Raw genomic sequence first — 11,075 nt, 5'->3', positions numbered from 1 at the left:
ATCTACAAGATGATAAAAAAGTCAAAAATTTAATTTTTGAAGTGATATTTATTGTAAGAAACAATCATATAAATTAAAAATAATTTATTTACAAATATGAGGAGATACAATTGGCAGTAAAAAAATCTCCACACAACTAAGTGAGTTACGTTTACCTAAGTTAAGAACAACAAATGGGCGAGAGACATTAAAAAATAATCTGAGATCTGTAGTTTTTCATTTTTTTTCTATTTTGATTTTAGTTAAGTGTGTTTTGCCGGGAGTGATGCCGCTCATAATTTTTCGCTGAAATTTCAAATCCACTTTTCCTCTCTATTTTTTCACACTCTTCACCGCCAACTCTAATTTTCATTTCACAGATTCCCTCGTTTCGTAGATCTCTCTTCTAATTCCCAAATTCCCTTCACTTTCATTACTTCCAAAATCTAGGGTTGACTGTTCCCAATTCCCAAAACATCCATGGCTACGGAAACCCTAGACGATAACAAACCTCAACATGAACCTCCCTTCCAAGGGAAAAACGACGACGTAGCAGCTCTCGAACCTAAACCCGAACTGGACGAAGCTGAACCAGCACCCGAAGAAGAAAAGAAAGATGATTCTGCAGAAGTTACCAAATCGGAGGAGAAAAATGTAGAACATAAATTTGATGAGAAGACAGAAGAAAAAGAAGCGGAGAAGCTTAACGAGGATGATGAACATGATGACGTGGACACTGCAGAGAAGAATAACGAGGATGTTGAACATGATGACGTGGACGCTGCGGAGAAGAATAACGAGGATGATGAACATGATGACGTGGACGTTGCGGAGAAGAATAACGAGGATGATGAACATGATGACGTGGACGCTGCGGAGAAGGATAACGACAATGATAAACATGATGATGTGCAAGCTGTGGAGAAGGATAACGAGGATGATGACATTGACATGGTGGACGCTGCGGAGAAAGAAGATGAACATGATGATGTGGATGCTGCGGAGAAAGAAGATGAAGATGAAACTGAAGATGAAATTGAAGAGGGTTCGAAAACGCCCAAGAAAGGAAGCGAAAGCGAGGCATTGGAGAAGAAAGGTGGAAAGGAAAAGGATCCAGTTACTCCTGTTAGTGACAGGCCAACCAGGGAGAGGAAAAAGGTGGAGCGTTATTCCATTCCATCGCCTTCCAAGTCTAGAAGTTCCTCATCAAGCAAAGGTTTCACAATTGAGAAGGTATATCTTCATTCAAATTTCTTGTTTAGTTTTTGGTTTTTTGGTTTTTTGATTATTGAAGCATTGTTTTGAGTAGAACTGATTTTTGACTATTTGGTTAGTGACATGGTTTTTGTAGCTAATTACATGTACTGGATGTTTAGTTTGTTGTTTAACGTGTACATTCATGGTTAATGGTTTAGTAAGTTAAGCATCCAATACATAGAATTGATTATAAATTTATACACCATTAACCAGTAAAAAACGTTGTAAGGATTTGTGGGTTGCTGTTGTGACTGATTTGTTTCCGTTTGGGTTGTTGTTTCAGGGACGTGGTACACAGCTTAAGGATATCCCTAATGGTATATTTAATTGCCTTCATTACTATTTCATTTTCACCATGTTGCAACTTTGCTTATGGATGTGTTTAGATATAGCATTTAAAATTTTCAAGAATTTTGGAATGTTATGAAATTTAATTGATGTCATTTGTAAAAAAAATTGCTTGGATGCTTTGATGGGTTGGTACTTAGTTTTGTTTATGTAGATGTGAACAATACTAGACATCAAGCATGCTTTGAATGCTCTGCAATATGAGTTGTGAAACTGTTGTCATAGATCCATGCTTGCTTCTATGGTTTCGCTTCATGTTTGACATTGTCAACTATGGCAGCAATTATCTTGATCTGGATTTCCTTGTTTGCATTGTCATTGTGGATCGTTTCAACTGAAATTATGAATGTTTACTTGTTATAACTTACAGATAAAGTAACATTCTCTGGTGTGTGTTTTTATTCGTTGGTTGGCTTTTGCTCGTTTTCTTCAAAGCCTAAATTTGTTGAAGTTTGTGAAGTATAAGCCTAAAGTTTTTATAGTCATGAGCCTGCTATTATTAGATTCTGACTTAGTTGGTTGTCATAATAGCCAAGTGGTTGAAACTAAATTCTATCATTTTGCTTTGGAAAATGTTGCCCCCACTACCTTTTTGGGTGTAGGTGGTATAGGGAAGGGAGAGATAGGAAGAGATGAAGGAGATTGTTGGACCCAAGTTGACCCCAAATGAATGAAACCAGACCCAGAGAGTCATTTGGTCTTAGAAAGTGGAAAGTTTATGTTCGGAGGAAGAAAAAGGATAATGTAGGATTGGGCGAACTGGCAAGAGAGAGAGAGAGAGAGTAATGGTTAGTTCATTAGAGGATGAGTGGAATTTGATTATATATTGGGATGAATGTGTGTTTAAGGGGTATCTTTATGTTTGTCAGCAAAATAGTGTGAAAGCAGACTTTTATCTTTCTGTAGGAGAAAGTGGCAGAAATATATTTCTCTTTTGGTTTATCTGTTAGCATGCAATGTTGGTGTTGTGTATTGGTGCCTATAAAATATCATCTTTGCAGTTTCCTAGATTGATAGTTTGCTTTTAAATCTGTTTCCTACATTAGTGTTTCTCAATCAAGTTATCTGTGTAAACTGTTTCAGTGGCTTTCAAGTTGTCAAAGAGAAAAGCTGATGACAACCTGCATATGCTTCATAGTTTACTGTTTGGGAAGAAGACTAAGGTGATAGGATTTAGTTCCTTGGATTGTTTGTGTTGGTTTTGTAAATTCCATTTTGTTTTCACATTTTTTTGTTTGTCACTTGCACATGAAGGATCTAACACCATGGCTGCTCTTGAATGATGTGCAGGTACACAATCTAAAGAGAAATATTGGCCAGTTTTCTGGTTATTTGTGGGTTGAGAATGAGGTAATGATGAGCTAGATACAATATATTACTATATCTGTCTTTTGTTCATAACTATTCAGATGCATCTTGAAGTGTTACGTTCCTTTTATCTTTTATTAAACATTTTAGTAACTTACCTGCTGTTAAAAAATGCATGATTTTATAATTCTTCGCAGGAAAAACAAAGGGCTAAGGTAAAGGAAAGGATTGATAAATGTGTCAAAGAAAAGTTGATGGACTTCTGTGATGTTCTTAATATTCCAATAAACAAAGGCAATGTGAAGAAGGTAAGTATTGATCTAATACGTGTCAATCTAATAAGGAATTAAACTACTCCTTTTTATAAACTATCAAATTTGACATACTGACATTTTTTCAGGAGGAACTGTCTGCCAAGTTGTTGGAATTTTTGGAGTCCCCACATGCTACAACTGATATCCTGCTTGCTGATAAAGAGCAGGTTTATCATTTTAAAATTTTATATATGGTTTATAATCAATTGACAGTTTTGAGACTTGTACATAAATAACCATCACTGAATATTATTTCATTGACTGACTATTTCAATTAGAAGCACCCTGGTAGGTACTGTAACAGAATAGAGATAGAATGTACTATTATTGAAAGAAATTACTCTGAATTACACTAAATTTTCTAGGTATTTGAGAGACCTGTAACTGCCCCTTACTTTCCCTTCTTTACAATACAAATCATAGCCCTTTACATTTTATGCCTCTATTTATAACATGCTAACTAATTAACTAACTCTGACAGCTTCACTAATAAGGCCAAACTAACAGAGGTTGGCCTACCGGGGACCCACCAGGATCTGTACTAACATCCTCACGCCTTGGTAACCGATGGCGGCGAAAAGCGTCACTATCATGGTGGGGCAGAGTGGTACCCGTCCACAATGAAAATGCAAGTTGTATTGCATTTTTGATGGTGCCTGTCATGGCCACAACAGGGATGATAACCCAAAAACTGAAACCTGTGTGTCTGCAATCGGTTTGTGACAGGCAAATCATCCCTGTTTTATTTGTTATTTTGAAATTGTTTTGTTGTCCAGCCAAATATTTGAAGTTAGCAGATTATATACTTTTCAAACATAAGAGAAAATTAACACCATGTGATTGAACATATATTGGTGTCCAGTTCTTTTTTATTTGAGGTGCGAGATCAATCTGACAACTAAGTTCAATTGTTGGTTCAATATAATTTATATTATATAATGGTAATTATTTGTTTATTTTTATTAGTGGCAAAAATCATTTAACCACTGTTAAAATCTGCTGTTCCATTTATATAAGTTTTTTATTTTAGTGTTAGTTTTTTGAAGCTTGTTTCTATATTAACAGAAAGGTAAAAAGCGACCCGGGAAGGTAACTCCTAACAAATCATCAGGGGAGGCATCTATAGAAACATCTGCCAAGGTGTGTTGACTTTACTTTATTCTGGCTTGTTGTATATCTGTATGCTCTAATTTTTGAAGGGTAATCTCTTGCATCAGAACCAGTTGAATGTAATATTCGTTTAATTTAGTTATAGACTTTGAATTTAATAAGGGTTTTGGTGCAGGTTTGGGCATGATTATTTCTAAGTATTTGCTTATTGCTTATTTTTCAAAAGCTCTGTCACAAAACTTTTGATTATAAGCTGTTTTAACACACACACTAAGCTAATTCAAACACACTTAATAAGACACTTTTAATTGTTAGTCGTCTCAACTCAGGTTCTCATAGTTATCAAATCGAAGATACTGGTGAGTAGCAGCTGATATAAAAATGACATAGAAGGATATCATGTGTAAGGTTGACTGCTATATTCAAGGTTATAATTACCACATAAGTAAATAAATGCTGAAAAATAAAAAATACCCAAAATTAAAGACATCGATAATTAATAGTCAAAACTAATAGTCTAAAGGTGTTCATAATATTCAAGAAGCTATTGATGCTGAAATGCTGCCTTGAGCTGATGGTTGTGGTATAGAAATTAATTAAAAAATGATGGAATTAAGAGATTAAAACATATATTACAGACCAGAGGAGACTTTTGTATTCTGATGCACAGGTACAACATTTTTGAAGCTGTATACATTCCTAGTATCTACTGATATGAGTATGCCTGCCGTTAATATCTGCAATGGGTCGAGTCCGGGTCTGTATTTTTGGACCCTAGATATTGGGACTGAAGATTTTGAAACTTGTTGAAGGGGTCTGAGTCTGGGCAATGAAGTACCTACCCAAACAGGGTATGGTGGTTTTGGGCCAAAAAGTCAGGTTTTCTTCTTTCTATTTTTACTTTTGGTTCCACCGTTCTAGCTTTCTCACCTGTCAATCCCAAAAACTCACCTTGGTACTGCATTACTTTCCTGTTTACTGCCCGTGGGCTTCTATCTTTGATTTCCGTTGCTGGTGTGGTGATGTGTCTTCATCCCCTTGTCTCTTCTCATCTTTTTGGTGTTCCACTGGTACAGTGCACCACTCAATCTCAGGCAGCAACTTTGGCAAGTGTCTGTTTGAGAATTGCTGAAGAAGCTTCGTTGACCCACTGTTTCTGTGCTCCAGAAGTGATAGTGCTTCTTTCGCGCACAATTGATTTCTTTGGTGATTGTGGAGGTGCCCTTTAAAAAAAACTAATAGAAGTTTGTCATCCTGCAGCAGTAAGTTCACAATGTGGTGTCATTTAGCAGGTTTGGTTAATGGAATCACCTCAGGCATGATCATTGTCTTCATAGATATATCAAAATCGTTAGAAGTGCTGGAACCCAAGCTCAGATTACCATCCACCATCTCAAACAAATCTTGTAATTGTAATTCTAGTTTCTAACCAAGCAAAGAACAGTGACCCTAACCACCAAAGCCAGTAAATGACAAAGGACAATGCTCGAGAACACCAAATATAGAGGTGCCAAATATCACCTCTATATTTCAATTCACTTCTAAAGACTCAAGACAATTACTGGGCTCCATAGAAGCTGCTCCAAAACTACACCTTCTAGTGTCTGGACTGAAGAAAGCACTAAGACAAGACCAAAGATTCAAACAGCACCAACCTGGCATTGCAACAATCTAGGACAAACAGCACAATCATCACCAAACAGCACAATCCAAGGCTGACACTCCTGGTTGTGGCATCCCCTGATGGGAAGCACTACCGCTGAGCCTTTGCATTGACTCAGGTCACCTGGTATGAAAAATCATGCCCAAAGCACCAGAGGCTTATAATCATTCTCATTCACAATTTCTTTATGGCTCTGGGAATGGGCTTATAAGCTGATTCTGACCCCCCCCCACACCAGAAGCTGGTTTGTTTTTCAGGGTTTCCGTGGCTCTTGATGCCATGATAGATTAATTTAGAAATGGGAATGACTAACTTAATCTGTAAGTCTCCTCATCTCTACACAAAAACACATACACACAAGAATAGAGATCAGAAAGTGCAAGCAAAATAGGTTTATTCCACTAACGCATACCCAGACATATTCTCTTAACTATTGTGAAGGTGTTAAAATCAGAATATTTTTTAATGCTTGTTTAAATCTCATAAATAATTGATTGGTTTACTTGTAATATGGCATTTTTACTAACAAAACACTGGAAATTCTGTTAGAATTTAAAGCTGATAGAGATTTAAACCATGACTTTCATGGATATTTATGACTTCTGCCATAATGTTTTTTCTTGATTGACCTTTAGTTTATTATCTATAAGGGAGGTGGAGTTTTCATCCAGTTTAATAATGAAAGGTGAAGCTGTTATTAATATCTGACTACTTCTGTTAAAGATTGTATGTTTGTAGATTTTCTTCAGTTCTAGGTGTCTTGTGCTGGCAATTTGTTATGGCTGTTAGAATTGTCAGTGTAGTGGCTCATGCAGGATGCTGTTTTAATTATTGGCTGTTCCTACTAGGTTTTTCCTATGGTGTTAATGACTATTTTGCATTTATATCAACAGGCATGTCTTGATTTCCTGTTAAGTTTCTCAATTCTGTTGTCATTTGTTAATGCAAAGAAGCTGTCTTGTTTTTCTTCTGGATTCAATTCTATTGCTCGTGTTACTTCAGTTAATACCATGTTGGTTATAGAGGATCATTAGATATAGTTTTTTATTGAATTCTCAAATTTCATGGTTCATTTTTGTGTTTCTTATATTTCCCTGGAGTAGTTGGGTTGTAAAATTGCTTATTATGCAATACTTTTACTTATGATATGCTTCATGTTTGTTATTCTTTTTTTAATCACTTTATATATTTATCTTGCACTAGAAGCAAAAGCAAACTTCACAAGTTGGGAAAAAGCGAAAGCAGTTGTCTGACAATGAGGAGGATGATAAAGCTCAAATTTCAGATGCAAAAGACGAGTCTCAGGAAGATGAAGATGTTGCCACAGTGCCAAATAAGGAAAGTGGCGATGATGAAAGTAAATCAGAGGAAGAGGAAGAAAAACCTAAGGCTCGTAAGCGCACTCCCAAGAAGATTGTGAAGGAGGGTTCAGTTGCCAAAGCTGAAGAGAGTACCCCATCTGTCAAGAAGACTTCTGTCAAGGCTTCCAAAAGCAATGAAAAGACTCCAAAAAATTCAAGTAAAAAGAAGACTGTTACTGGCAGTGCTTTTGCCTCCTCTAAGTCAAAGCAGCTTGAGCCTGCATCCAAGAAACAGAGAACTGTGAAGGGAAAGCAGGATACTAAGGCAAAGGCTGCAAGCAAAAAACAGACAGACAAGTCTTCGAAGGCTTTGGTCAAGGATCAAGGTACATTGTCTGCATTCTCTCTCTTTAAGATGATATCATCTAATCTGGTGCCTTTTGTCATTGACTGTTGGTTGGTCAAAAGCTATTTTTGGAACCTGTGACTAATTTTACTCGAGTAGTTTAGTCAATTTAAACATAAACTTCCAATCTTTTAGGGTTTGATTTTTTATTAAGTATACCCTTGTTTTTTCCTGCTTGCTCATTCCATTTCGATGCCTATGATAGGAAAAGGCAAAAGTAGCAAGAAGGCCAAGGTAGCAGAACCTAGCCGGGAGGAAATGCATGCAGTAGTTGTTGATATTCTGAAGGAAGTAGATTTCAATACTGTAAGTAATGCTTTTCTGTGGCCATCAATGTTTTGTCTGTGAATGTTTGAGGTTCTAACTTATCTTTTTAATATTTTATATTTCCTTTGATGCAGGCAACATTGTCTGATATCCTCAGGCAACTTGGTATGGCCCTTTTTCATTGACAAATACCCTCCCGTCATGAACAGTGAAATTATATCTTGAACTCATGTATTTTGTTATGAAATGTTTGCAGGTATCCACTTTGACCTTGATTTAATGCATAGAAAAGCAGAGGTGAAGGATATAATTACAGATGTAATTAATAACATGTCCGATGAGGAAGATGAAGGAGAGGAAGCTGAGAATGACGGTGATGCAAATAAAGATGATGATGATGATGATGATGGTGGTGGTGGTGATTCTGATGATGCTTGATTTTAGATGGGCAAATAATACTTGACCTGTGCAGAAATTTAGAGACCCGTGGTTAGTCCATAGCTAGATTTTATCTTGATGATTCTCCTGTCCAACATCTCTGCAGATTATTTTATGGTACATATTTGGTTTGAGCTTTGACATTTTTCGTGATAGATGCTCTAAAACTAGGTTTGTACTTTGTACCATCCCCCCCCCCACACCAGAAGCTGGTTTGTTTTTCAGGGTTTCCGTGGCTCTTGATGCCATGATAGATTAATTTAGAAATGGGAATGACTAACTTAATCTGTAAGTCTCCTCATCTCTACACAAAAACACATACACACAAGAATAGAGATCAGAAAGTGCAAGCAAAATAGGTTTATTCCACTAACGCATACCCAGACATATTCTCTTAACTATTGTGAAGGTGTTAAAATCAGAATATTTTTTAATGCTTGTTTAAATCTCATAAATAATTGATTGGTTTACTTGTAATATGGCATTTTTACTAACAAAACACTGGAAATTCTGTTAGAATTTAAAGCTGATAGAGATTTAAACCATGACTTTCATGGATATTTATGACTTCTGCCATAATGTTTTTTCTTGATTGACCTTTAGTTTATTATCTATAAGGGAGGTGGAGTTTTCATCCAGTTTAATAATGAAAGGTGAAGCTGTTATTAATATCTGACTACTTCTGTTAAAGATTGTATGTTTGTAGATTTTCTTCAGTTCTAGGTGTCTTGTGCTGGCAATTTGTTATGGCTGTTAGAATTGTCAGTGTAGTGGCTCATGCAGGATGCTGTTTTAATTATTGGCTGTTCCTACTAGGTTTTTCCTATGGTGTTAATGACTATTTTGCATTTATATCAACAGGCATGTCTTGATTTCCTGTTAAGTTTCTCAATTCTGTTGTCATTTGTTAATGCAAAGAAGCTGTCTTGTTTTTCTTCTGGATTCAATTCTATTGCTCGTGTTACTTCAGTTAATACCATGTTGGTTATAGAGGATCATTAGATATAGTTTTTTATTGAATTCTCAAATTTCATGGTTCATTTTTGTGTTTCTTATATTTCCCTGGAGTAGTTGGGTTGTAAAATTGCTTATTATGCAATACTTTTACTTATGATATGCTTCATGTTTGTTATTCTTTTTTTAATCACTTTATATATTTATCTTGCACTAGAAGCAAAAGCAAACTTCACAAGTTGGGAAAAAGCGAAAGCAGTTGTCTGACAATGAGGAGGATGATAAAGCTCAAATTTCAGATGCAAAAGACGAGTCTCAGGAAGATGAAGATGTTGCCACAGTGCCAAATAAGGAAAGTGGCGATGATGAAAGTAAATCAGAGGAAGAGGAAGAAAAACCTAAGGCTCGTAAGCGCACTCCCAAGAAGATTGTGAAGGAGGGTTCAGTTGCCAAAGCTGAAGAGAGTACCCCATCTGTCAAGAAGACTTCTGTCAAGGCTTCCAAAAGCAATGAAAAGACTCCAAAAAATTCAAGTAAAAAGAAGACTGTTACTGGCAGTGCTTTTGCCTCCTCTAAGTCAAAGCAGCTTGAGCCTGCATCCAAGAAACAGAGAACTGTGAAGGGAAAGCAGGATACTAAGGCAAAGGCTGCAAGCAAAAAACAGACAGACAAGTCTTCGAAGGCTTTGGTCAAGGATCAAGGTACATTGTCTGCATTCTCTCTCTTTAAGATGATATCATCTAATCTGGTGCCTTTTGTCATTGACTGTTGGTTGGTCAAAAGCTATTTTTGGAACCTGTGACTAATTTTACTCGAGTAGTTTAGTCAATTTAAACATAAACTTCCAATCTTTTAGGGTTTGATTTTTTATTAAGTATACCCTTGTTTTTTCCTGCTTGCTCATTCCATTTCGATGCCTATGATAGGAAAAGGCAAAAGTAGCAAGAAGGCCAAGGTAGCAGAACCTAGCCGGGAGGAAATGCATGCAGTAGTTGTTGATATTCTGAAGGAAGTAGATTTCAATACTGTAAGTAATGCTTTTCTGTGGCCATCAATGTTTTGTCTGTGAATGTTTGAGGTTCTAACTTATCTTTTTAATATTTTATATTTCCTTTGATGCAGGCAACATTGTCTGATATCCTCAGGCAACTTGGTATGGCCCTTTTTCATTGACAAATACCCTCCCGTCATGAACAGTGAAATTATATCTTGAACTCATGTATTTTGTTATGAAATGTTTGCAGGTATCCACTTTGACCTTGATTTAATGCATAGAAAAGCAGAGGTGAAGGATATAATTACAGATGTAATTAATAACATGTCCGATGAGGAAGATGAAGGAGAGGAAGCTGAGAATGACGGTGATGCAAATAAAGATGATGATGATGATGATGATGGTGGTGGTGGTGATTCTGATGATGCTTGATTTTAGATGGGCAAATAATACTTGACCTGTGCAGAAATTTAGAGACCCGTGGTTAGTCCATAGCTAGATTTTATCTTGATGATTCTCCTGTCCAACATCTCTGCAGATTATTTTATGGTACATATTTGGTTTGAGCTTTGACATTTTTCGTGATAGATGCTCTAAAACTAGGTTTGTACTTTGTACCATATTAGTTTTAACCAGCTCTTTTGTTGTTTTGTGTCTTATATTGGATAGTTTATTTAGTCATCACATGTAAACAATATTGTCCTCTAACTTAGATAAATGTTGCCTGTTTCTATTA

The 11,075-nt window shown here is 36.2% G+C and overlaps 2 protein-coding genes across 3 annotated transcripts; both read left to right on the top strand.

Moving 5' to 3' along the window:
• On the top strand, window positions 230-11,075 carry LOC109330007 (midasin-like). 2 transcript variants are annotated; one of them, XM_019563955.1, is made up of 13 exons: window positions 230-888; window positions 934-1,212; window positions 1,520-1,553; window positions 2,668-2,747; window positions 2,875-2,934; window positions 3,090-3,200; window positions 3,293-3,373; window positions 4,272-4,346; window positions 7,183-7,666; window positions 7,892-7,992; window positions 8,088-8,118; window positions 8,210-8,562; window positions 10,943-11,075. In XM_019563955.1, the coding sequence occupies exons 1-12, from the start codon at window positions 460-462 to the stop codon at window positions 8,389-8,391; spliced, it is 1,947 nt and encodes a 648-aa protein (XP_019419500.1). In that variant the 5' UTR covers window positions 230-459; the 3' UTR covers window positions 8,392-8,562; window positions 10,943-11,075. The 2 variants fall into 2 exon arrangements, with proteins under 2 accessions (XP_019419500.1, XP_019419499.1); XM_019563954.1 differs by having other exon boundaries at window positions 231-1,212.
• LOC109329205 (transcriptional regulator ATRX homolog) lies at window positions 9,138-11,075 on the top strand. The gene is made up of 6 exons (XM_019562875.1): window positions 9,138-9,152; window positions 9,253-9,375; window positions 9,563-10,046; window positions 10,272-10,372; window positions 10,468-10,498; window positions 10,590-11,075. The coding sequence occupies exons 1-6, from the start codon at window positions 9,138-9,140 to the stop codon at window positions 10,769-10,771; spliced, it is 936 nt and encodes a 311-aa protein (XP_019418420.1). The 3' UTR covers window positions 10,772-11,075.

Source organism: Lupinus angustifolius, chromosome LG16 (assembly GCF_001865875.1).
Source record: "Lupinus angustifolius cultivar Tanjil chromosome LG16, LupAngTanjil_v1.0, whole genome shotgun sequence".
Classification (NCBI taxonomy): domain Eukaryota; kingdom Viridiplantae; phylum Streptophyta; class Magnoliopsida; order Fabales; family Fabaceae; genus Lupinus; species Lupinus angustifolius.
Note: the sequence above shows the minus strand (reverse complement) of the source record. Positions and strands in the feature narration are given on the sequence as shown.

Bases quoted from the DNA above. Each gene is read 5' to 3' on its own strand.
- LOC109330007 (XM_019563954.1), top strand. From the start codon at position 460: ATGGCTACGGAAACCCTAGACGATAACAAACCTCAACATGAACCTCCC. The intron at 1,213-1,519 runs GTATATCTTCAT...TTGTTGTTTCAG, and splicing joins AAGGTTTCACAATTGAGAAG to GGACGTGGTACACAGCTTAA. The intron at 7,667-7,891 runs GTACATTGTCTG...TGCCTATGATAG, and splicing joins GGCTTTGGTCAAGGATCAAG to GAAAAGGCAAAAGTAGCAAG.
- LOC109329205 (XM_019562875.1), top strand. The intron at 9,376-9,562 runs GTTATAGAGGAT...ATCTTGCACTAG, and splicing joins CTTCAGTTAATACCATGTTG to AAGCAAAAGCAAACTTCACA. The intron at 10,373-10,467 runs GTAAGTAATGCT...CCTTTGATGCAG, and splicing joins AGGAAGTAGATTTCAATACT to GCAACATTGTCTGATATCCT.